The sequence below is a fragment of the Stegostoma tigrinum genome, chromosome 7 (genome assembly GCF_030684315.1).
Source record: "Stegostoma tigrinum isolate sSteTig4 chromosome 7, sSteTig4.hap1, whole genome shotgun sequence".
Classification (NCBI taxonomy): domain Eukaryota; kingdom Metazoa; phylum Chordata; class Chondrichthyes; order Orectolobiformes; family Stegostomatidae; genus Stegostoma; species Stegostoma tigrinum.
Window position 1 is genome coordinate 56,932,319 of NC_081360.1, and position 25,307 is coordinate 56,957,625.

The 25,307-nt window shown below is 41.5% G+C and overlaps 1 protein-coding gene across 2 annotated transcripts in view; it reads left to right on the forward strand.

Annotated features, from left to right (window-relative positions):
• The window catches only part of gpd2 (glycerol-3-phosphate dehydrogenase 2 (mitochondrial)), a 131,614-nt gene that overhangs the window by 16,716 nt on the left and 89,591 nt on the right, over positions 1–25,307 (forward strand). For both annotated transcript variants that reach the window (XM_048534367.2, XM_059647282.1), the window contains exons 2-3: positions 17,899–18,018; positions 20,978–21,084. In XM_048534367.2, coding sequence (XP_048390324.1) covers positions 20,986–21,084 — 99 coding nt within the window. In that variant the 5' untranslated portion in view covers positions 17,899–18,018; positions 20,978–20,985. The remainder of the gene's footprint in view (positions 1–17,898; positions 18,019–20,977; positions 21,085–25,307) is intronic.

Below are 25,307 nucleotides of genomic sequence, written 5' to 3' on the forward strand. Positions count from 1 at the left end.
TTTCACCTTTAGGTGACTATCTGTGTGAAGTTTGCACATTCGCTCACTGGGTGGTCTGGTTTCCTTGCACAGTCCAAAGATGTGCATGTTAGGTGGTTTGGCCACGGGAAATGTGGGACTACAAGGATAGGGCGAGGAGGTGTGGGGTCTCGTTGGGATACTCTTCAGTGGTTTGGTGCAGCCTCGATGGGCTGAATCATCTCTTTCTGCACTATGGGATTCTATGATTTAACCCTGCACATTGTTAAAGGGGATTAGTAGAAATGGTGGCATTTAGTAACCAAGGGTATTGCTGGTGTCCATCTTTAGATGAATCCAGTGGTAATGCTTGGACTATTATCATGAAAATTAGACGATGGAATTTTTTATCTGCACACTTAAACCAAATGGGTGGGGAGACCTGTCATAATTTAAAACAAGAAAAAATTTGTCAGTGGGGGTGGGTGACCAACATACTCCAAGAGATAGGCTGACCATTAAATATTATGATAGACTATTTGAAGCAGACTTTACTTATCTTCCAGGCTTAATCTTGGTCTTGAGAGAGCTTCCAGTAACGGGATATGAGGATTGCTCTTTGGAAGGAACTGTGCCTTTATAGCATTGCTTGTTGTTCAGGAGAAGCAGGATAAATCAGAAAGTCACACAGCATGGTAGCGGACACTTCAGCCCAACTTGTTCATGCCGACTTGGTTTCCCAATCTAAACTAGTCCCATTTACCTGTCTTTGGCCCATGTACCTCTGAACCTTTCTGACTCATGGACCTGTGCAAATTAATTCAAATATTATAACTGTGCCTGCATCTACCACTTCTTCTGGAAGCTGCCCCTCAGGTCCCTTTTAAATATTTGCCCTCTCGCCTTAAATTTACGCTGTCTCGTTTTGAATTCCCCTGCCCCAAGGAAAGACTTTTGCTATTCACTTCATCTATGTTCCCATCTGCAGAAGGCCCAGAGCTTTCCGACCGAGGCATAAGAGAAGTGTGGTGCCAATTCTGGCTCAGAGTGCCAGAACTCCTGTGATTTTTCAGCGATTTCTATTTCAGTTTCAGATTTTCAGCATCTGCGGTCCTTTTGGTTTTTTAGTTGTCTCCTGGCTCCACATGTCCTGGAAGACTGTGACAGAACTGTGCCAGATATTGGAGTGGGATCTGAGGGCTCCAGGAATGAGAGACTACCCTCTGCAGTGGTTGTGAAGGCATGGACCTGTGACCCAATCCTTCCAGGGAGTGATGGACGACCTATATGGGATCTCAGTCATAGAGTCATAGTAATGGAGTCATATGGCACAGGATCAGACCCTTCGGTCCAACCTGCCCCTGCTGACCATAATCACAAACTAACCTAATCCCACTTGCCTGCGCTTGGCCTGTGCCGCTCCAAATATTTCTTATTTATATGCTTATCCAAATGCTTTCTAAATGCTGTGACTGTATCTGCGTCCACCACTTCCTCTGGAAGTTCATTCCACGTGCGAACAACTCTCCGTCGAAAAAAAATTGGTTCTATTCTTTTTTGAAAGCTTTCTCCTCTGACATTAAAATGTGCCCCCCAGTCTTGAAATTCCCCATTCTCGGTAAAGGACACCTGCCTTCAGTCTTATCTGTACCCCTCATGATTTTATAAACCTCTATAAGGTTAACTCTCAACTTCTTGCATGCCAGGGAAAAAAGTCCTAGTTATCCAGCCTCTCCCTAGAACTCAAACTCTTCAGTCCTGTTAACACCCTTGTAAATCTCTTCTGCAGTTTCTCCAACTTAATAATATTCTTCCTATAGCAGGGTGACCAGAGCTGGACACAGTACTCTAAAAGTGGCCTAACCAACATCCTGTACAACTGCAACATGATGTCCCAACTCCTATACTGAATTTTCTAAGCAATGAAGGCAAATAAGCCAAACCAAATAAGCCTTTCTTACTGTCTCTCCAAGTGTACATTCTTCCTCATCATGGAATTTCCCTACTCACATCAGGGATCAAGTCACTTTCCTCATGATATAAGGGACCAGAGTCCCAACGCACTCTTCTCCACCCACTGTTTGTTGGAGATTGATTGAGTTTAGTTTCTAGATTCCGGATCCCTGCTATTTCCTCGTTTTATCTGGAATGAGAAATAGCTTGTATGGCTTCTGCTGATAGAGAGCTAAAACTTTGCCTTGCTTCTTTTGCAATTTCTTCTCTAGGATATTGATTATTTGTCTGATTGAGCTACTGTACACTTGCTCTGTCATTTTTTTTCCTATGAGAACTGAATGGAGAAAGACTGAAGAAAACTGCAGGACAGAATGATTAGGGAGTCTTCGTGCGTGCAACACTGAAAGCTAGCGTCCAAGTTCAGCGGCTAATAGGAAAGTCATATTGACTGATGGCGTTTATTTCAAAGGGGAATGGAGTATTAAAACGGGCAGGGGAGCCTTTCTAAAATTATACAAGGGTCTAGCCGGAGGAGAGGTTAGGTATATTGGGATTTTACTCATTGGAGTTTAGAAGCATATGAGGTGAGCTGATTGAAACATGTGATGTTCTTGGGGGCTGGATAAAGTAGGCAGAGAGATTGTTTCCCCTTGCGCAATAGCCTGAACAAGATGGGGCATAAGCACAGACTGAGGGGTCCCCCATTTATGACGGATGAAGAGGAATTTTGTTCACTCGGAGAGTAGTTCATTCTTTTTTTCATTAATTCTAGGACAAGGGTGTCGCTGGCTGGCCAGCATTTCTTGCCCATTCCCAGTTAGAACATAGAACAGTACAGCTCAGTACAGGCCCTTTGGCCCACAATGTTGTGCTGAACTTTTACCCTAAACCTAAGGTCTGTCTAACCTCCCCCCTACCTTATGCTATCATCCATATGCCTATCTAATAGCCGCTTAAATTCCCCTAATGAGGTCAACCCCACTACCCTCTCCGGCAATGTGTTCCATGCCCCTACCACTCTCTGAGTAAAGAACCTACCTGTGACATCTCCCCTATATCTACCTCCACTCACTTTAAAACAATGCCCGCTTGTAAAAACTACCTCCACCCTACGAAAAAGTCTCTGGCTGCCCACTCTATCTATACCTCTGAACATTTTCTACACCTCGATCAGGTCAGTTCTTGTCCTTCGCCGTTCTAAAGAGTAAAGCCCTAGCTCTCTCAACCCTTCCTCGTAAGACCTTCCCTCCAGTCCAGGCAATATCCAGGCCAATCTCCTCTGCACCTTTTCCAACACTTCCACATCTTTCTTGTACTGACGCCACCAAAACTGGACACAATACTCCAGATGTGGCTAAACCGGGGTTTTGTATTGCCAGAGAATAGCTTCACGGCTCTTGAACTTAATGCCTCTACTAATGAAAGCTAACACACCATATACTTTCTTAACAACTCTATCTACCTGGGAGAGAGCTTTCAGGGAACTGTGAACATAAATCTCAAGATCCCTCTGCTCCTCCATGCTGCCAAGAATCTTTCCGTTAACCCTGTATTCTGCTTTCAAGGTTCTCCTTCCAAAATGAATCACCTCACACTTTTCAGGGTTAAACTCCATCAGCCACTTCTCAGCCCAGCTCTGCATCCTATCAGTGTCCCTTTGTAACCTAGAACAGCCCCCCACACTAGCTACAACTCGACCACCTTCGCATCGTCTGTGAACTTGCTAATCCACTCTTCCACTCCTGCATCCAAATCATTTACAAACATCACAAACAGAAGAGGACCCAGAACAGATCCTTGCGTTTCACCACTCCTAACTGAGTACCATGTTGAATATTTTCCTTCCACTACCACCCTTTGTCTTCTAAGGGTCAGCCAATTCTGAATCCAGTCTGCCACATTTCCCCCTATCCCATGCCTCCTTACTTTCTGCTTGAGCCTACCATGCATTTGAACCTTATCAAACGCCTTCCTTAAATTGATGCATATCACATCCACTGCTCTACCTTCATCCACGTGTTTGACCACCTCTTCAAAGAATTCAGTAAGATTTGTGAGGCATGATCTACCCCTCACAAATCCATGCTGACTACAGTTCTCCTTGAGAAGGTGCTAGTGAGCTGCCTCCTTGAACTGCTGCAGTCCTCCTGCTGTAGGTTGACCCACAATGCCATTAGGGAGGGAATTCCAGGATTTTGACCCAGTAACACCGGTGATATATTTCCAAGTCAGGAAGGGGAGTGGCTTGGTGGAGAACTTTCAGTTGGTGGTGTTCATCCTTCTAGATGGAAGGGGTTATGTGTTTAGAAGGAGTGTTTAAGGATCTTCAGTGAATTTATGTCATGTATCCTGTAGATAGTACACAACTGCTGCTACTGAACGTGAGTGGTGAGGGGAGAAGATGCTTATTAATGTAGTGCTAATCCATAGGGCTGCTTTGGCCTGGATGGTGTTAAGTTTCTTGAGTGTTTTGGAGCTGCACCCATCCAAGCTAGTGGGGAGTATTCTATCACACTCCTGATTGTGCCTTGTAGATGATGGACAGGCTTTGGGCAATCAGGTGGTGAGTTACATTTCACAATATTCCTAGCTTCTGACCTACACTGGAAGCCTCTGTGTTAATGTGGTGAGTGTAGTTGAGTTTCTGATTAATGGTAACCCCCAGGATGTTTATACTGGGGGATTCAGTGATGGTAGCATTAATGGATGTCAAGAGGCAGGTGGTCAGATTGTCTCTTATTGGTGATGATTATGGCTTGGCATGTGTGTGGTGTGAATGTTACTTGCCAGCAACCTAAACCTACGTCTGGCTATTGTCCAGATCTTGTTGTATGTGAACATGGACTGCTTCAGTATCTGAGGCGTGAAAGGTGCTGAACATTGTGCAATCGTTGGCAAACATCCCCACTTCTGACCTTATGATGGAGGGAAGGTCATTGATGAAGCAGCTGAAAATGGTTGGGCCTAGGACACTACCCTGAGGAACTCCTGCAGAGATGTCCTGCAGCTGAGATGATTGACCTCCCACAACCACAACCACCTTCCAATGTGTCAGGTATGACTCCAGCCAGGAGAGTTTGACTCCCAACACCCAATTATCCAATTTTGCTTGGGCTTCTTGATGCTACACTCAGTCAAATGGAGCACAAGTCCTCTGTACTATTGCCAGAATGTTGTTAGGGCCTGTAGTCTTTGCAATAACCAGTCTTTCCAACCATTTCTTGGTATCATTTTGAGTGAACTAAATTGGCTGAAGACTGGTGTCTGTAGTGCTGGGAACCACTGGAGGAGGCCGAGATGGATCATCCACTCGGCACTTCTGGCTGAAGATTGCTGCGAATGCTTTAGCTTTAGCTCAGTGTTGTCTGTGAAATTCATTACCACAGAGGGCACTTGAAGCTGGATCATTTAGTATATTCAAGGCTGACATATATTTTTAAATCAGTAAATCAAGGGTTAATGGGATAAGGTGCAAAGGTGAAGCTGAGGATTATCAGATCAACCGTGCTTTTGTGCGATATAACTCTGTGACTATCTAATTGAATGGAGGAGCAGAGTTGATGGACCAAATGGCCTACTTCTATTCCAACAACACTGACCTTAAGTACTTAATTTTAAACAAAATGTGTTAATTTTGTTTTCAAATTTTGGGTGTAATATTAAACTAAGAACAATTCTCTTTAACCAATGTAATTAACACAGGTTCAATTTTACCAAATAACTAGAATGTGGTGGACCATCTCTTACTAGTGAGACAGGTTAATATGTAAGTCTCTCATGAATAAATACTTGAGAAGCCTGAGGCCTGGAGCTCGAAGCTAAAATGTTGCAATTTACATTTTGTAGTTTGAAGTAAGATGAATAATGTGCGATCACAGAAAAAGTGAACAAGTTAATGAAGTAAAACGTATGACATGTGCTTTATTGTATTTTTGAGGAGAGAGATGGTGTTCAGATTCTGTAGTCCCTTCCAGTGATTTGTGAATACTTAGGAAATGTTTTTCAATTAAGTAACCAATTATTTGAATGAAAAATGAACCGCCAGGGTGCCTAAGGCCCACCTAATGAAATCTTCACTCAGTATGCAAATAAGGCGGCTTCGAGCTCAAAACAGTTCGCATTGTGCAAGCTTTTCAGAAAGTGGTGAGTTGTTAATCCAACAAACTGTAAAGGAATTACAGAGCCCACTCTAGCCTCAAACTTTATATACGTCTGCCCACAGAACAAAAAACCCCATTCTTTTTTCTCAGTACTGTTTAACCAACAGACCATGCACTTAACCTGTCTGCAGCTACATCTTACCTAAACACTCTCTCTAAGTCACTGTTGGGATTCCCAGTAGCCACTGCAGACATATAGCTTGTCATTGCCCAGTTGGTGAACACCACATACTGGCCAGTCATCCGACAATTCCAAACACAAGCATTTTATTTACAGCCAGTAAAAAGAAACACAATTAAAACCAACGGATGCTGAAGCTCCAAGTACAGTACAGATGAACTGCTGACATCATGACAATGATTTTACAGTGCATGATGATCTGCTGTATCCACCTCTCCTCTGTAGGAAATGGGCATCAATAAGGTTCTGTTTGGCTTATACTGCCTGGCACTCAGATATGGATAAGGATAGCTTCCTCCTCTCCAATGTCCTAGTGTCCTCACTGGAAAATTGCTCCCATGCTTCCAGATCTTCAGCATCTAACACATCCCCTCTGATGAAGGGTCTAGGCCCGAAACGTCAGCTTTTGTGCTCCTGAGATGCTGCTTGGCCTGCTGTGTTCGTCCAGCCTCACATTTTGTTATCTTGGAATTCTCCAGCATCTGCAGTTCCCATTATCTCTTCCCAAAACATCCTGCTTGGCCTGTAGCACATTGCCATTGGAGAGAGTAGTCTTTCACTCCTGGAGCTCTCAGATCCCATTCCAGCATCTGTCACAGTTCTGCCACAGTCTTCCAGAAAATGTGGACCCAGTTGACAAAAAACAATGAAAGAACTGTAAAATCTGAAACAAAAGCACAAATTGCTGGAAAATCACAGCAGGTCTGGCATGTGGACCCACTATTGCCACTGCACTTCTCTTATTCTCAGGAAATACAGTTAGGGCCAGAAAGCTCTGAACCTCCTTTGGAATCTACACATTTTGTGGCGCTGCAGCTGTGACCTCTTCCTATGCTGGGTGCTCCTTTGTTCTCTGTGTCCTGTTGCTACAACTGGCCCTCCTACTGATCCTGGCCCTCCTGCATCTGCTACAGTGACCAACAGCCTACCAGCCTCCGCTGCCCATCACTGCCCATTGGGAATACAAGGAAAAAGAGAGTTTCTTACATTGCAGAAGAGAGATTGGTGACATTACCTGCAGATGAGGGCTGTACACACACTCTTCCACACAGTATGATATGCAGCATTCTGATAACATGGGTCATGTCTCCATCATTCATTCAGGTTCAGCCTCAGCTAATGCACCAACTTGGTGAAACTGCCATGGTGGCTGTGTGGCCAACATTATGTCAAAAAGGGACTGCGAGCTGTGCTCCAAACCACTTCCTGTTCCAGACACAAATCGATTATTCAATTTCTCAATTCATTCAGAATTTGCATGGCAATTGATACTGTACGTTCCAGAACACTCATGGAAGTTGCACAATTAGTGGTTCACCGTTGGCCAGCATCGGTCTCCTGTAGTGGTATTGCTACCATTTTTAACATCAATAAGATGCCAGTGTTCAATTTGCAAACACATATGGCATGGTGCAAATCACCCTCGACTGTTGTCTGGTCCCTAAGCTCTTTTACTCTGAATGCACAGCAAACGGGCAATGAAATTAGCGCAAAGTAAATGTTGCTGGGTTTTGCAAATGGCTGTTTCATGTGTTTGCCCCTTCCATGTTCTATGCCAGCACATGTGGAACCCACTATTTCACCCTTCATACTGATCGGATTGTGCCCATCCTGGGTGTTGTTTGGGGCTTTGGCCAGTTGCATTTCTCACCTTGAGAATGCAAGTGATGGCAGGGAATGCAACTCACAGAGGACATCATTGGTATGGGGCTGAGCCTGGATGCCAGATACCCCCAGAATCCACATGCTCCTAATAACCCATTCCCACCCATTTTCCTTCCCCACCCACCTCCCCATGTGGCGACCCACCAAACTGAACTTTGCCTCCAACTGTCCTCCCTGCCTCTTGGGCCCAGATATGAACCTTAATAATACCTACCCTTCTCCTCCAGATCTCCAGGACTGTATTCACCTTAGCTCTCTGACTGACTTTGACGTGCAGCCCCTAGACATGACCAGACCCCTGACTGCTGTCACAGCAGATCAATGATTGTTGATTCATGTCACCCCTGACTGCTTGTGATGGCCTGACAGAACTGATCATTAGCTGCTGCCTGGACTGTAGGTGGACAGATCCTCTGATGTTGGGCATCCCAAGTGGATGACTGACCACGGCCAAGGCCCTGCATTGTGTGTGCAATGTGCTGGTGACTGACAGATAACCACCCCCATTGACTGGACTGAGGACTAATCCCACCAGTTTCTGACATAGCTGTTTGGTTAATAAACGTACAGTATGTTTGCTGGCACCAGCTGTAGGTGTTAGATTGACGTCTTGGTGTGCCATACGTCAGTATATCAGATAGGTTCTGACAGACAGTGACAGCTAGCAGCCTGTCTGTGTGTCTACATTAAAGAGCACGTCAGTATGGCAGTTTGGAGAGCCTTTGGCAGTGATTGAAGTGCCAGTGTATTTAAAGGCCTGGCAGGCAAGGAGAGGCAGGAATGTTACAAGCTTGCAAGTAGGCGCTAATTGATTGAACATCAAGAGAGAAAGCGAGCAGTTTTGAGACGTAGCCTGGTCCAGGGATAGTCAAGGGCAATTTTAGTGTTTATGCTGAAAGATAGTCCTAATCTTGACCTGTCCGCTCTTTCTGTGGGGAGAATGAGTGGTGATTCCTAACTCTGAAGGATGGTTAAAGTAGGAAATCATCCTTCCTCCTATCTTTTTGTACCATGCTGATTAAAAATGTCTTTTGGTCCAATTTATGCCAGAATCTGTTGAGATGTCTGCTGATTAGAACTGCACCTTTTGTTGAACAAAGGCCTGAGGCAAGGAGAGGAATACTAATTAAAAATAATATGCAGGATATGAAAGATTTCATGCTTATATTCTTAAACCACTGTCCGATGGAAAAGACTGGTGAAAGTAAGTTGAGAAAATGATGTACAAAATATGAACCTTGCAGTAGGATCCTCTCATTGTTTGAGAAAACTGGATGTCCTGTGGGATTAGCAGTTCACTGCCTAGTAAAAAAGTACTTTGTTTTAATACGGTTTCTGTATTGCATTGAAATATTGTGACATCTGTAGTGAAGCACTTTTTAATCTGTTTAGTTGCTGCCAGTCAATGCGCATAGAGATCAGTAGGTGAAGGCACAGGTGTGGTGATTAATGTTTCTGGATTAATCATCCAGGGGCAAAGATGGATGTTTTGGGGAAATGGTTTTAATTCCCATCACTGGCATTTAGTGGAAGCCGAATTTGATTAATAAATCTAAATGGTGGTCATTTGATAATTGCTGTAAAAACATCTCATTCACTAAGTTTCCAACCTTTATTGTTCTGGCTTACCTGTGATTCCAGACCCATGTGCAATGTGGCTGAGTCCGAAATGGCCTCTCAAGCCACTTAGTTAGTATTTAACTACAATTTACAATTTTGTTAAAACACCCGAGAAAAGGAATGAAACTAGATGGACAACCTGACATTGACCTGTGGACTGGGAATGCCAACAGCAAACATAGCCCCATTGAGCCTTCAAAATCATCGAGATTACTTATTACTAAATTTGAAGAGCTGCCCCATGGGGCAGTCAAATAACAGATACTATAGTCATACTCACAGAATGAGACTGTACAAGGTCCTAGCCAGCACCATCAACACCCCTAGATATGTGTTGTCTGTCAGCAATGCAAACCCACCATATGTGGCAGCACAGTTATATACACTTGGGAAGGGACTGCATGGAAGCCCTGGATGTTGATTCGAGGCACCCAAGATGTCTCAGGGCATCAGATCAAACATGGACAAGGAAACGTGTTCACGACCTTCCATTCCCTTTGGCTGATGAATCAGCACTGCTCCATGTTAAACACCACATGGTAGTGTGAAGTGTGAGATTTTGTATTTATTTTAATATATTAACATATCATTTTACGGTTTGGATTTTGGACGAGTGGCATGTTGGCTTTGGTCTCTGTATGAGGGGCTTTAATGATTCACTTGTCAGTATTTCTTGTGCCATTCTTATGTTTTTTTTAAAACAATATGAGGGAATGTGTCCTTGGAGTGATAGTGTGAAGAGCTTTAGCGGTGGACACAAGAAATATTGAAGACTATTAACTCACTATCAGATTGAATCAGGCCTTTTTTTTTCTTTGTGGGGGCAGGGCTAGAAATCTTTTGGCCTCAGTTTGTAGAAGTTCTGATTTGAAGTTAGATGTATAAATCAATTTCTCCTAGAGAACAAGTTAGTTCAGAAAAGCTGGAAATAGGCCTTCTCACTTTAGGGGTTTTAGCTTGAAAGTTGAAGTTTAGAAGTATTTGATTAGAACCTTGAAGTGGTAGTTCAAAGTTTAGAAAGTCTAAACTCAGTTATGTGACCAATCAAGTAAGAGGCTACCCTACTCTCAATTGAAAGAAACTGTTAAGCTAAATAAAGAAGTAATAGAAAATGAACTGTTGTAGTACTGTAATGCAATAGTGTTAGGATAAATGGGATTGCACCTTTACTGTGTTTTTAATTATTTAAAATTATTATATGTAAATCCATATATTTATTCTATTTTATCTTTTCATTTGCATAATAAACTTGTGTTTCATGGTTAAAACCAAATCTACAGCATTGCATTTCATTAAAAGCCCACTTTGTCAAAAAAAGACAAAATAAAATGTATCAAGCCAGATTTTAGTGATAATGGGAACTGCAGATGCTGGAGAATCCAAGATAATAAAATTTGAGGCTGGATGAACACAGCAGGCCCAGCAGCATCTCAGGAACACAAAAGCTGATGTCAGCTTTTGTGCTCCTGAGATGCTGCTGGGCCTGCTGTGTTCATCCAGCCTCACATTTTATTATCAAGCCAGATTTTACTCTGGTATATGTCTTGTCCTATATTAGCACGAGCTGGAATCATAACAGAGAAGCACTGAGGGTGGCAAGGGCACAAAATGTACACAAGGTTAGGGACTTCGATGTTCATCTCAGAGTGGCTGTTTAACAACATTGCTGACCGAATTTGCTGAGTCCCAAAGCACATCGAGGTAGTTCTGCTATAATGCGTGTTACATTAACGCAAATTGGCTGTAATGTGACTGATGAACAGTGGACGCTGTTTGGATAATGCGAACTTTTGGCTGTACAGCTGTAGTGATTTTCTGTGGTGAATTTCTGTAATGCGAGGTCACATAGGTACGCAACTTCCGTGTTATAGGAGAACTACCTGTAACTGCAGAACGAAACTGTGGCAGCTGTCAAAGGAACAAGAGGAAAACCGTGTACTTTATCTTGTCCTCATCAAGCGACAGATGCATCTGTCCATGATCACATTGGTAGATGCTAAAGAACACAGGTATGATGCAACAAGTAAGAATTTAACCATGTCCTCGTGGCATTTCATGACATTACCGTCAGTGAATCTCTGTCAACATCCTGGGGGTTACCATTGAACAGAAACTGAACTGGACTAGCCATATAAATACTGTGTTTTATGAGACCAAGACAGAGGTGAGGAATAATTATATGATGAGCCAGTCACCTTCTGTCTCCCTCATGCCTGTTCACTGTGTTCAAACTACAAGTCAGGATTGTGTGAGAATACTGTGCACTTCCTGGAAGCCCCAACAACACAAGCAATTTGACATCATTCAGGATAAAGCAACCCATTTGATTTATACCCTGTTCATCACCTTCTGACTTCACTATCTTCAGCATGAGCACAGTAGCAACAGTGTATAGAATTTGCAGGGCATATTGCAGTGACTCATGAATTTTCCTTTGATAGCAAATCCGTGACCTGTACCACCAGTAGGATAAAGGGCAACGGATACATTGGACCACCAACACCTGTGAGTTCCTTTCCTAGCCACATACCATTCGCTTGGAAATATAATCACTTATTCAGTTGCTGGGTTAAAATTCTGGAACACCCTCCCCGACAGCACTGTAATTTTTAGAAGGCAGCTCACCACCACCTCCAGGGTAATTAGAACGTGCAGTAAATGTTGGCTGAATTAATACCAACTACATACCACGAATGACCAAAGTTAAAATAAACTGTGTAAAACAGTCAAAACATATTCATGATTTTCTTCTACCAGTTTATACTACAGCCATTGATTCAGTATTAGGCAGCTTCAATCTGACATCAGAACAAAGCTAAGTGAGACTCCCTGGATGGGTCTTAACTTACTCCAAATGTCAGGTTGAATCTGTTTTGGTGTCTTTTTGATGCTTTGCATTTAATTCACACTGCAAGTGTAGTGTCAGTGGAAAACTGTTTTGGCTTCTCACTTGAGCTAAATTTGTGCAGTGTGTTTGCTTAGTGTGTGTTGGGAGGCGGGAAATATCATTTTGTTAAGGGGGAGAAGGAAGAATACAAACATAATGTGATTGCTTGCTTCATTGCTGCTGTCTAGCTCTTCCATTGAACAGTGAGTTGCTGGCAGTTTATACGTTTGAATTTGAGTTTTAAGACATTCTCTAAAATCTTAATGTCTGCTCTTTTATTGATAAATTTTAATTCACTAAAGTTGATCTGTGCCGTGGGCAAGACATTGGATGCTCTGTCAGCAGTTTGAGTCGTACAAGAACTGTTCACAGCTGTTTAAATTGCCTCTTCACTGCGAACTGCTCAGTTTCCACCTTCAGATGTAATGGTAATTAAGCTGTCAGGATTTCTACTACCCAGATTTCATCATTAGAAGGGAACTTCACTGTATTAATCAGCAGGATATTTTACGTAAACCATTGCTCCCAGCGTTGGTAAGTCGCAGAAGCCAAGGAATACAGCATACGCTTGCCTGGACGAGTGAAGCTCCACCAACAGCGAAGAAGCTTGACCAGCCAGGACAAAGCAGCTTGCTTGGTTGACCACACATACGGTACTGGCAGTCTGTACTATTTCCAAGATGAACAGAAATTCTTCATGCCTCCTTAGACAGCAGTTTCCAAATCCACAGTCACTATAAGCTGGAAGGATAAGAGCAGCAGTTATAATTGGAAGACCACCACCTGCAAGTTCCCCTCCGAGGCACTCACCATCCTGACTTGGAAATAAGTTGCCGTTCCTACACTGAGTCAAAAGTCCTGGAACTACCTCCCTTAAAAATATTGTGGGCTTCCACCAAACGGACTGCAGCAGTTCAAGAAGACAGTTCACCCCCGTCTTCTCAAGGGCAACTATTGATGGGCAATAAATATTGACCCAGCTAGTGGCACCCACATCCCATGAATGAATTTATTTTAAAAAAATTGAGAGGGAGGTCAGAATATCATCTGGCTTGTAATCTTTAGATCCAGTCTAATGTTCTGGAGACGTGAATCAAGAACATAACAGCCATTTTCTATCTTTAAAGCAAAGTTATCAACCACATAGGACTGTGGACATAGTTTCCGTGTAATGTCATATGGAAATATGCTGTGGCAGTTACAGGAGTACATTCCAATTAATTGAAAGTTTAGCTAACAATTTAATGTATAAAATTTAGTAAACTGCTTTGTAAACGTTTGGTGAATATCTTTAGAATGGTGTTAACAATCGAGCAATCCATTTTGTGGAAACATTCAGAGATGTTCCAATGTGAGATTAAGATAACACAAAAATTTTTCTTACTGTGGGTAATGGTGTTGCAAGATGTGTCATCCAGAATTTGACATGGGATATCAAAATGTGAATTAACGTTGGCAGAGAATAGTGAAGTGAACATACCAGATGGCTGGGGACAACCTAAACATCCGGCTTTCCTTGACCGGTGGGCACTCCAGGCTGCACCCCTGATGGTGTTGTACACTAGGTGATTTTCCTTGGAGCATGCAGGATCAGTGTTAATGTTCACCAACAGCGTTTTTACTCTGGAATACCAGGCACCTGGAATTCTGGCGCAGTTCAATATGTTACAGTAAACTGCAAATTCAGAAGTTTATTCCAACATACAGATTATCTGTGTGGAGTAAATTGAGTCGTCCAGATTTGGGTTAAATTCAAAAACTTGCCAGAATATTACCTGTGGCTCACTTGCATAAAATTTCAAGTTCAGAACAATAAGCAACCAGTTATGTATACAAACGCCTTTAATTACAGCATTCTCAATCACTAGACAGATTAAAATTTTCACACGTACGTTCAAAGATCGTTATTATTGATAAGCTCAATTCACTGCTTACCTTTTCAAACAATTTTAACAATGCTTTGACATTGGCAGACTCCTTGATTACAATCAGAGATAATGGGAACTGCAGATGCTGGAGAATCCAAGATAAGAAAGTGTGAAGTGGATGAACACAGCAGGCCAAGCAGCCCGAAATGTCAGCTTTTGTGCTCCTGAGACGCTGCTTGGCCTGCTGTGTTCATCCAGCTTCACACTTTGTTATCCTTGATTACAATGTAGTTGGCAGTATTCCATCCTCAATTTTGTAAATCATTGAATGTAGAGCTTTCATATTATAAAATCATAAAATGATATACAAAGATGGTTTGAAGTTAGAAATTTATGTTTATCCAAAAGTATATGAATTATCTATGAGTTGCTGATGCTTGTGGTTCTTCTAAGTTGCTCAGTCCTTCTTTACTTGAGATAATGCAATTACTCACCCTAAAGCTGAGCGCTGTAGATGTATTTTACCTTGCTGAAACTGTACCATAATCAGCTCTATTGCACATACCATACCTTGCCTAACTATGTAATGTAACATTAAGATAGTCTGTTAAAATTAATAAATGTAAAGATCATTGCACAAAGAAGGAGATAGGCTGTGAAATCTTTTGTCCTGCAGCCATCAGAACCAAATTGCAAGCATACCAAATCCCAAAACGAATACCACTTTATTGCATGAAAAGAGACTGTTGATTGGTTGGCACGTGGTCTGTGGTAGAGGCATTGCCATGGAGAAATCATCCGGGAGACGTTAACTGCCGAGCTTTGGTTTAAATTCAAAGTAGGCAAGTAAATTCTGATTGGTCTGGGCGTTGCCATAGGAATTCAGCAGGAAATGGCTGCCCTCAGAGTTTTTAGTTAGTTGAGAAAGATGCAGTGTGTGGATGTGTTCTTTCTGTTTGCAGAAGACAGGACTTTTACATGTGAATGCATGCAGCTTCTAGCATGTGCAAGTGAGCCACACTGTGAGCTTGACTGACAGTCTTAAGTTGGTTGTTAATGTAGTTTTTAACACAATTGAGATTGCCAAGTAATTGTCATATCCCATCTAATGTTGGGCAGTGTTCTGAGTTTTGCAAGCAGTCTACTTGACAGTAAATTGTTGCGAACACCCCAATTGGTATGCAGTTTGAAGTGATCCATCAGTGGTTGCAGTGTAGAGCCTACTTAACTGGCATCGCTGTGGCACTAAAATTTCAAAAACCACATTATTCATTTTCACAGTAGGCAGTTTTTTTTAGCTAAACAGCAGCATATTTTTAATGGAGAATGCTAGCAGCAGCCTGAAATAGCTGGTTTTACCAGTTATTCAAAGTTTGAGACACTTCACCCTTCCAAAGTAATCTTGGGATTAACTGGGCACTTCTGGATGTAAGTGGTGACCTTCAGGCAATTCATTCGTTTGTATCACATTAGAGAGCAACAGCCTCAGATAGCAAAATGGGTTTGATGTGCCCTATTTTGGCTTCAAGTTTGAATGGTGAGCAAATGATTCAGTCAAACTTACAGTGCTTGGGGTTGGAGAAGACTCAGCAGATATGTTGATCCGTGAAGGTAGCCTTGTGAGGTTGGAAGATTTGAGCTACAGGGGGAGGCTGAATAGGCTGAGTCTATTTTACCTGGAGCATCAGAGGCTGAGGGGTGACCATATAGAAGTTTATAAAATCATGAGGGCCATGGATATGGTGATTAGCCAAGGTCTTTTTCCCAGAATAGGGGAGTCCAAAGCTAGAGGGCATAGGTTTAGGTGAGAGGGGCAAGATTTAATAGGGACCTAAGGAGCAACATTTTCATGCAGAGGATGGTGTGCGTATGGAATAAGCTGCCGGAGGAATTGGTGGAGGCTGGTACAATTACAACATGTAAAAGCCACCTGGATGCATACACAAAAAGGAAGGGGTCAGAGAGATATGGGTCAAATGCTAGAAAATGCGACAGAATTAAGTTAGGATATCTGATCAGCAGAAACAAATTGGACTGAACCATCTGTTTCTGTGTTGTGTAACGCTATGCTCGATGACTATAGTAGAGAACCCATTAGTGGATTTCCCAACCAGTATGTTGAGGAAAGAGCTTCCTTAACGGCTTTGTGTGCAAGGTGAACATGAATGCAGGTGGAGCCCATTGACGTTTGTAAGTAAATTCTTATGTGCAGCTACAGATTAGAACACGGCAGATGTGTCAGTAAAATATCAGAAATATGTAAGAGATAGTAGTTTCGGTATCATTCATTGAGATGTGTTTTTCATGGAAACTGGTGAAGTTGTTAGATGCCTTGATTGGCAACTTGTTCCCTAAACTATAAAACAAAAATTTCCCCACTTAAAATTTGACTGAGAATCGCCTTCCACAGATATACTTTATCTGTCCCTCAAATGGAACTTCATTCTCCAGCATACAGTCTAAAGCTATTCTCATGGCTTGCTCCCTTTGTTTTCCTTCTCAATATGGTTGTTTCCAGCCCCTGGGCTGACTTTCATGGTGTGGGTATCCTGGTGATTCCTCTGTCCAAAGCTAGATGAATCTTCACTACGATCTTTGTTTCTTCAACCTGTGTTCAAGTTTGTAGTCTGAACAGGGAGCAGTGGAGACTGGTTGCCATTATCTCCCAGCTCTCTGGCTTTCTGTCAGGTGAGTCTAAATACATATCCGTGAGGGCCAGGAATATTTTGAGAAACCTGTAAGATTGTAGTGCCTTGCTATGAACTTTTGCCTTCTCAAAGTCTGTTTCCATCGCAGTGTGAACTGCTTAGACTTTGTATCCAGATAGTGAATCAAAATCTCTAAACACCCACCTCTATTCTATCTTTAACTAAATGGATAGTTTAATATATAACTATTTATAAAACCAACAATTCTTCCCATTTTCCTGGGAGTCTTGGACACTGACAGCCTACTCATGATCATCACAGATGCCTCTGCCATTATTTACAGATGTGAACATCTTGCACCATCTTTCCATTAAAATGACCTGAAATGCCTACTAACACTTAACAACTAAGTCATCCAAGCTTATGGTTGGGCAAATTTCAGAACCAGTCACATGAGCCCTACGCTTCTTCATTTTCTTCAAACTTAAAGACGTTGTTCCAAAGCATAACAATCTTTTAAATCTTACCTCTGTAATAGGAGAGTGAAAAATGGGAGGATAAGAGGTCTGGATGTTAGAATGACAAGAATAAGAATTTCATTTTTCAACAGGCACAGAAAAGCCTGAGCTAGGCAGTGGAACAAAGATGATTGTTGGTGGGCTGGTTGATGATGTAGTCTGGATGTAGGGTTTAAAGTTCAACTTGGGCTCCAAGTAGCTGGCAAGATAATAGGTGGGTTGGTTCAGTCAAAGAGAGTGGCCAATAGAATTACTGACCAGGGAATAGAATTTGTCCCTAATATTAATTTTGCTCCTCCTATAAACAACTATTTCCTTTTCAATCAGACATATGATTTAAATATTCTTTTAATATACATGAAAAGTTTAGGGATTTAATTCTAACACATGGGGTCTTAGTATTTCAGTGTTTCATTTTACATCTTCTTTCATTGCAGACATTTTGAAAATAAATTACGTCATGGATATATTTTTACCTTTATAAACCGTCCGGTTTTAATTTCGATGACTTCAGTGGACGGGATGTAAGACAGGCTGCAATCGACTACAAGCTAAGGGTGAGAAGCCAGATCAGAAATCATACTTATTACTTTTTCTGCTTTGCTCGATGTGTATTTTGTATTTTAAAATTTGTAGAAAATATAATTTGATCTTGTTTCCCTTAATATGATGCTGGTGAACTTAACATTTTCACGGATATTCGTTATTGATAAGCCTGATATTTGTTATAGCAACTGCCATGGTATCCTTTTAACCTCTGTTGTTTACTTTTGATCAAAGTAAATCATTGTACTTCATCTAATTTAGCATTCTTCATTGACCTAACTAAAATGATACAGTTCAACTAGTTATTCTGCTAAGGACTTGAGGATGAAATGGAATGAATGATGAATCAAGAAATCTGAAGTGGAGACTACATGCTGGGATCATCAATTAACAAAGCTATTTTCAATTCCATACCACAGAGCACATAGGATTGTATTATTAATGACCAATCGTACCTGCTCCCTCCCACAACAGCAATTGGGTTCCCCTTGTTTTTACCTACCATCCCATCAGAAGCCATTTCCGCCAACTCCAGTGAGATGCCATCACCAGACACATACTCCCCTCCCCTCCCTTGTCCGCCTTCTGCAGGGACCGTTCTTACCAGGACATCCTGGTCCATATTTCCTTCACCCCCAACACCTCCCCACAGCCCATGGAACCTTCCCCTGCAACTGGCAAAGATGCAATTCTGCCCATTTAGCTCCCTGCATGCACGGACCGAAAGATACCTTCCAGGTGAAGCAACACTTCACCTGCACTTCCCAGAATCTAGTCTACCACATTCGCTGCTCACATTGTGAGCTCCTCTTCACTGGGGAAGTGAAGCATAGACTGGTGACTGCTTCACAGAACATCTACGTTCTGCATGCAAAAAAAACCCTGAACTACCTGTTGCCTGCAACTTAAACACACCATCCTGTTCCCTGGTCAACATCTCTTGCTGCAATGTTCCAGTGAAACTCCAGGCAAGCTGGAAGAACAACACTTCATTTTTCGCTTGGGGACTCTGCAGCCCTCTGGGCTCAATGTTGAGTTCAAAAATAATAGGGCCTAATCTCTCCCATGTCCCAGCCCCCTACTCCACACATTGGCCTTGTTATCACATAGCCTGCCATTACACACAACCTATTACTAGTCACTAACAGTCCCCATTAACAACTATTCATCCTCCTAGAGATAATGGGAATTGCAGATGCTGGAGAATCCGAGATAACAAAGTGTGGAGCTGGATGAACACAGCAGGCCAAGCAGTACCTTAAGAGCACAAAAGCTGACGTTTTGGGCCTAGACCCTTCATCAGAAAAGGGTTCTTCTGTTCATCTTCTATTCATCCTCCTAGCCAGATTGTTGCCAACTCCTTTGTCTATCTAACAACTCTCTCTTTGAGCTCTATCCTATTGTGTACTCCTTACCCCCATCCCCCTCCCTATTTTCTGCATATGAACTGACGTTTTCCCAGCTACCATCAGTTTTGAGGAAGGGCCACCGGACCCGAAATGTGATTTTTTCTTCACAGGTGCTGCCAGACCTGCTGAGCTTCCAGCAACTTCTGTTTTTGTTCCTGATTTACAATATCCGCAGTTCTTCAGGTTTTTATTTAAGAGAATATTTTTGTTTGTTCTTTTTTTTCTCCTATCTTCTTCTGCCACTGTCCACCCAAACAAATCTCTGACTAGAAACCTCATTTGGCAATTTATATGTCTGTCTATGACTTTTAGATTCTCAAATTTAGCTTTAGAATTTGGTGTAAGCTGTTATAATGTGACACAAAATCGGAAATGCTGCCAACCATCCCAGCAAACTGAGGTTTATAAATAACAAGCAGGACAGAACATCAGCACTTCACTGGAGGTGCACTGATGATGTTACCGAACAGGGTGATGAAATGTCAGCAGCCAAACACACTGGCTCAGCGAGTAAGTTTACAACCGCATCTGCAACTCGAGCTACAAATCTTCTCAAAAACTTTAAATGTGACGGTGTCTACAATCAATCCAATTAACATTCTGTAAAATTTGTGTGTTTTTGGTTAATCTTCAGTAAGTTTGAAATTTAAATTCCCGTTGAAGACTTGTTTCAGTAGCAGCAGAAGTAAAACCTTACTTTAGCAATCTTGGAGTTTAATATCTGACACATTAGAGATTAAGGTGCTAAAATGAGAAGCAGGTGCTGTGTTTCTGCAGTTGGACAGGTAATGTTTAATAGAGTTTGCCTTCTCCTTATTTCCTGTTCTGTATTTTTCCAGTCAGGCAAGTAAATACTCATGAATGCTGCATGTAATGACATTTTTTAATCCAATTATACTCCAAGCATTTGTGATAACTAAAATTGTTGCAGTAATATAAAAGTAGATTCTACTTCTATAGTGTACTCGTCCATAAAGCACAACTTTATAAATATCACAAGTCAATCAAATTGTATAAATATATATTAATCTTTGTAGGAATGACCTTTCAAAACTTCATATAGTACAACTAGATGTGTCAGTGATTCTTAAATGTCCTCCAGAATACAAGATCTTGCTGTTTATATTTGTTTGAAAATAACATGTCCTCCAAAGTGAATGGCTAGTAATTGGATGAAACTTAGTATGTATCTCATACACAAAAAAACTGCATAATAATGCATGCACATGAATGTGTTATAATATACAAAGCAAAAACGACTATTGGCTGATGTTTTGTTTTAGTTTTGAAATAGCTATTTCTTATAATACCAGAGGTTGATTTAATAGACCCCATTACCAGTTATATGTCTGCACAATATTTAGCAGTAGCTTTTCATTACTTGGTTTACTTCCTATGTATAAAAAGTCTGTAACTTGTATCATTATGCTATATTTTAATAATTTTCAGTGCAGTCATATTCTGTTTCTCATAATTTTTTTTCTATATAAAGAAGTTACAGTAAATTCTGTCTACTTGGAAAAGAACTATGTTGAAACTTCTTTTCGTAATCTTGTTACAGGAAAAGAAATGGCATTTCGAAAGATTATTAGAGGAACTATTTTTCTCGGGGGTGGTACCCTGACAATTTTGGGTGCCTCCCAGATAATAGACTGTTGGTCATATCGGGTAAGATTTCCATTTTAGCTTCTATAAATGTTCAAAAGCTTGTGTCCAATTTGATCAGCTGTGATATGGGCCTTTCAAGGCCTTGAAAATATTCATGCTTGGTCTTAGTTTCTGTACTTGAATGATTTGCTTGCACATGCTGAACAATATGCTGGTTTCAGAGACCAATGAAACTGGACAGTAGCTAGATGCCAGCTAGCGCTGTTGATGCAAAATGGTGGTTTGCAATAAACTGTGGTCAGTGTGTGTCTTAATGTGCATGCATTATACATGTCAATTAAGTTGTGTTTATATGCAAAATATCTTAAATGCGAATACCCCTATGTGTGTAACTTGCCAGCTTTCAAATAGATTTTTGTAGTCTTTTAAAGAAATGTTGGTGAGACTGCTCAACACAAATACCAACAGACAGAGTTGGCATGCCACATGAAATTAATGGAGAATAAATTCTAACAGGGTGTAACATTGGCATCTGGCTGGAACCTCCCCATAAAAATTAAAGTTAAGCTTCCTAATTTTCTTTTAGTGCATCTTCAGCTGTTAACACATCTTTTACGGGCTGTCAAAGAGTCAATTTGCTTATCCATGCGTGCCACTTTATACTTAGTTCACGTCACTCTGCTCTGCAGTTTACGTGTCCTGTGCTCCTCATCTAGTCCTAAATTGTATGATCTCAGCGAGATAAATTTTTAAACTTTTGTGATCGAGTAGATAATTGAAATTTCTGTTTCTTCTCGTCCACAAGGTGACAACAAAACAAATTTAAAATCTTAAATTTTGGCAGTCTTTTTGGCAGTCTTATTGAGTCACAGAGTCATCTTAGCCTTACTTTGTCTCACTTACTCTTACCAGCCCTTAGCTGAGCCAGCACTGGTGAATCTGATAGCAAATATTAAAATTGCATCCAAGTGCTGTTTACGTAGACTTAGACATTTTCTTTGCACATTTTGAGACCATTGCCTGTCTGTGATGGGCTTCATGCTACCTGTTGTACTCCAGTTAAACTGGTGGATGTGAGTGCAGTATCAAGCAGGAGGGAGGGATGTTGCCTCCATTCAAACACCCAAAAGCCTCATACAGATTTGATTTTTGGTTAAATCAGCAATAAAGTCTCTGAAGATCCTGTGTCTGTGCCACATTACGATCTTGCAAGTTGAATTTGATGAATAACAGTTTATCTGCAGAAACAGAAAGGATATTGGCCAACTGGTTTGTTGGATATATGCCATTGTTGGTGTAACCAATGATCATCTACAGAGAGTTAATATTTACAAACTTCTGGAGTGGTAATGTTTACCTTGGCTTTATGTGCTTTGTTCGTCCAGGCTATCTTCATAAGAATGGGATGGGAGAGCAACCTTTCTGCCGATAATGACATCTTAATTTCTTTCAAAAGTTGTTTGACTGCTATAAACATCAGGGCCACTGAAAAGTATGGTCATTTCCGCATTTTCACCTGTTCATTGGTGTAGACACTACTGTGGGAGAAAGGGTTTCAAATCAGCTGTGCTGCCCCAGTACTGGGGAATGAGGGAGCTGTGCTTTTGAGACAGGTGTCTTTGGAACCACACTGTGACCAGTGTCCTGGTGAATCAAACAGCAATGACTGTAGATAGGCTTGAAAATTAAATAGTAGGGGTGCGTTGGAAGTCAGCATAGTGCAAGATAGCCATGTGACAAATGTTAGCCAGAGGGTGAATGGAAGTATCAGAGCATGCAGATAAAGCTTCCAATCATAAGTAGGGTCAGATTAGGGAAAAATATTAAAAAATAAGATTACAGGCACTTTATCTGAATGTACACAGTATGAGTATCAAGATAGTTAAATTGATGGCACAAAGAGAAATAAATGGGTTTGGTTTGACAGCCTTGACTGAAATGTGGTTATAATGTGACCCAAATGCAGTGAATCCTAACTTTAATATGGTGAAGGTGCACAATGAAGGAAAGTATTGTAATATGTGTATTTGAACAGTAGGAAACAGAATGGTGCACACAACAGCTTGGAAGTAGATCGGCCTTCATTTTACTTCATGTGAGAGACATGCAAGTACTACTATAAAAATTAGGAACAGGAGTAGGTGGTTTGGCCTCTTGAACCTCCTGACCGTTCAATAGGGTCATATCTGATTGGATATTCCTCACATCCACTCTCCTGCCTTTTCCACATAACCCTTGATTCCTCTCCTGATCAAGACCCTACCTATCTCACCCTTAAACATGTGCAACGACTCTGACCCCGCACTCTGTGACAAGGAGTTCCAAAGACACGCAACCCTCTGAGAGAAGAAATCTCTCTTTATCTCAGTCTTAAATTGGCACTGCTTTATTCTGAGTCTGTGCCCCTGGTTCTAAACTCCCTGGGGGGAAACATCCTCTCAGCATTTACCCTGTCGAGCCCCTTAAGAATCCTGTATGTTTCAATGAAATCAACTCTCATTCTCCACTGAGTAGATTCCAGAACCTAAGATAACAAGATGTAGAGCTGGATGAACACAGCAGGCCAAGCAGCATCTTAGGAGCAGGAAAACTTTCCTGCTCCTAAGATGCTGCTTGGCCTGCTGTGTTCATCCAGCTCTACACCTTGTTATCTCGGATTCCACAGCATCTGCAGCTCCTATTATCTCAGAATCCCAACCTGTTTAACATGTGCTTGTAAGATGGTTCTGCTATACCAGTAAACCTTCTCCAAACTGCCTCCAATGAAATGATATATTTCCTTAAGTGAGGGGACCAAAACTGCTGACAGTACTCCAGATGTGGCCTCACCAGCACCTTGTACAGTTGCAGGCAGCCTTCCCTGCTCTTACACTTCAACCTTCTTGTAATGAAGGCCATTATTCCATTAGCCTTCCTGATTACCTGCTGCGCCTGTGTGCTAAATTTCTGCATTTCATGCACAAGCACCCCCAAGTCCCTTTGTCTTGAAGCTTTCTGCAACATTTCTCCATTTAAATAATAGTCTGTTTTTCTGTTCTCCCTTCCAAAATGAATAACTTCACATTTTCCTACATTAAACTCTGTTTAGCAACTTTTTAACCACTTCCTTAACCTATAAATCTTTCCATAAACTGTTTTCAGCCTCTTCACAACTTGCTTTTCTGCCTGTGCCTATGTCATCTGCAAATGTGGCTATCGTACATTTGCTTCCTACCTGCAAGTCATGACTATATATTGCCATTAGTTCCAGTCCCAGCACTGATCCCTGATATATTGTACAGAAGTGTTGAAATAAAATCGTTATTTTTCATCCTTTTTATTGCTTTCATAATGTCTTCTTTTATGTGTGTGGTATGACATGAAAAATCTTCCTTCCGTGCATACAAATATAAAAGATGATTACTGAGGCATCTTGGAAATATATTTAGATAAAGGGCAGTATTTCCCTCCCCGGGGTGGTCTGGGCAATGTCGTGATACTTGGAAAAATGTGGTGAAAGTGAAAAAAAAGTCAAGGTCCCGGCTGAGAAAATGTTTTGTGATTTGCCATTTAGGCTTTAAATGGTGATTTCAGAACCATGCTATTGAGCAGTGATCGACATAATTCCATGCCCTTCGATCTCATTTTCAGCTCTCATTTTATATGCCACGTCCAACTTGCTCTTTTCCCAAAAAAATAGCCACTGCAAATTCCTGACATGAAAATTAGCCCACATACCTAGAATTGCAGCTTGATGATTGCTTGATAATGTGTGCAGCGCATTGCAACTGTGTGCTTCATGACCATTATGCTTCCCAGTCTTTCACCCATGGAAAGTTAGCATTGGTTAACTGCCACTTTGTTGTGACTACTCTTGGACCAACTGTCACATCACGTCAGCCCTTCAACACTTGATTTTGGAGCTCAGGAGCATCAATGACTGACATGATTCTATGAGGGTGCTTTGCAAGCTGGGAGAGACCTGTACCTCATGCATTTGAATATTATGCATTCTATGGTGTAAACTTGCTTTCTCAGTGATCACTCACTTTGCATTTACTTGAAGGCTGCCAACCTTGGTTGCTTGCATTCCTTTTTAGCACAAAGGGTGAGGTAGGCAGCTTCGAACCAAACAAATTTACAACACAGAAGGGATCCTTCGGCCCATTGTATCAGTGCCTATCTATTCTAGTTCCATTTTCCATCACTTGGCCTGTAGATTTTATACTATGACATTTTAAGGGTTCATGCAAATACTATTTCAGTGTTGTGATGGTTCTTGCCTCGACAGTCCTTCTCAGGCA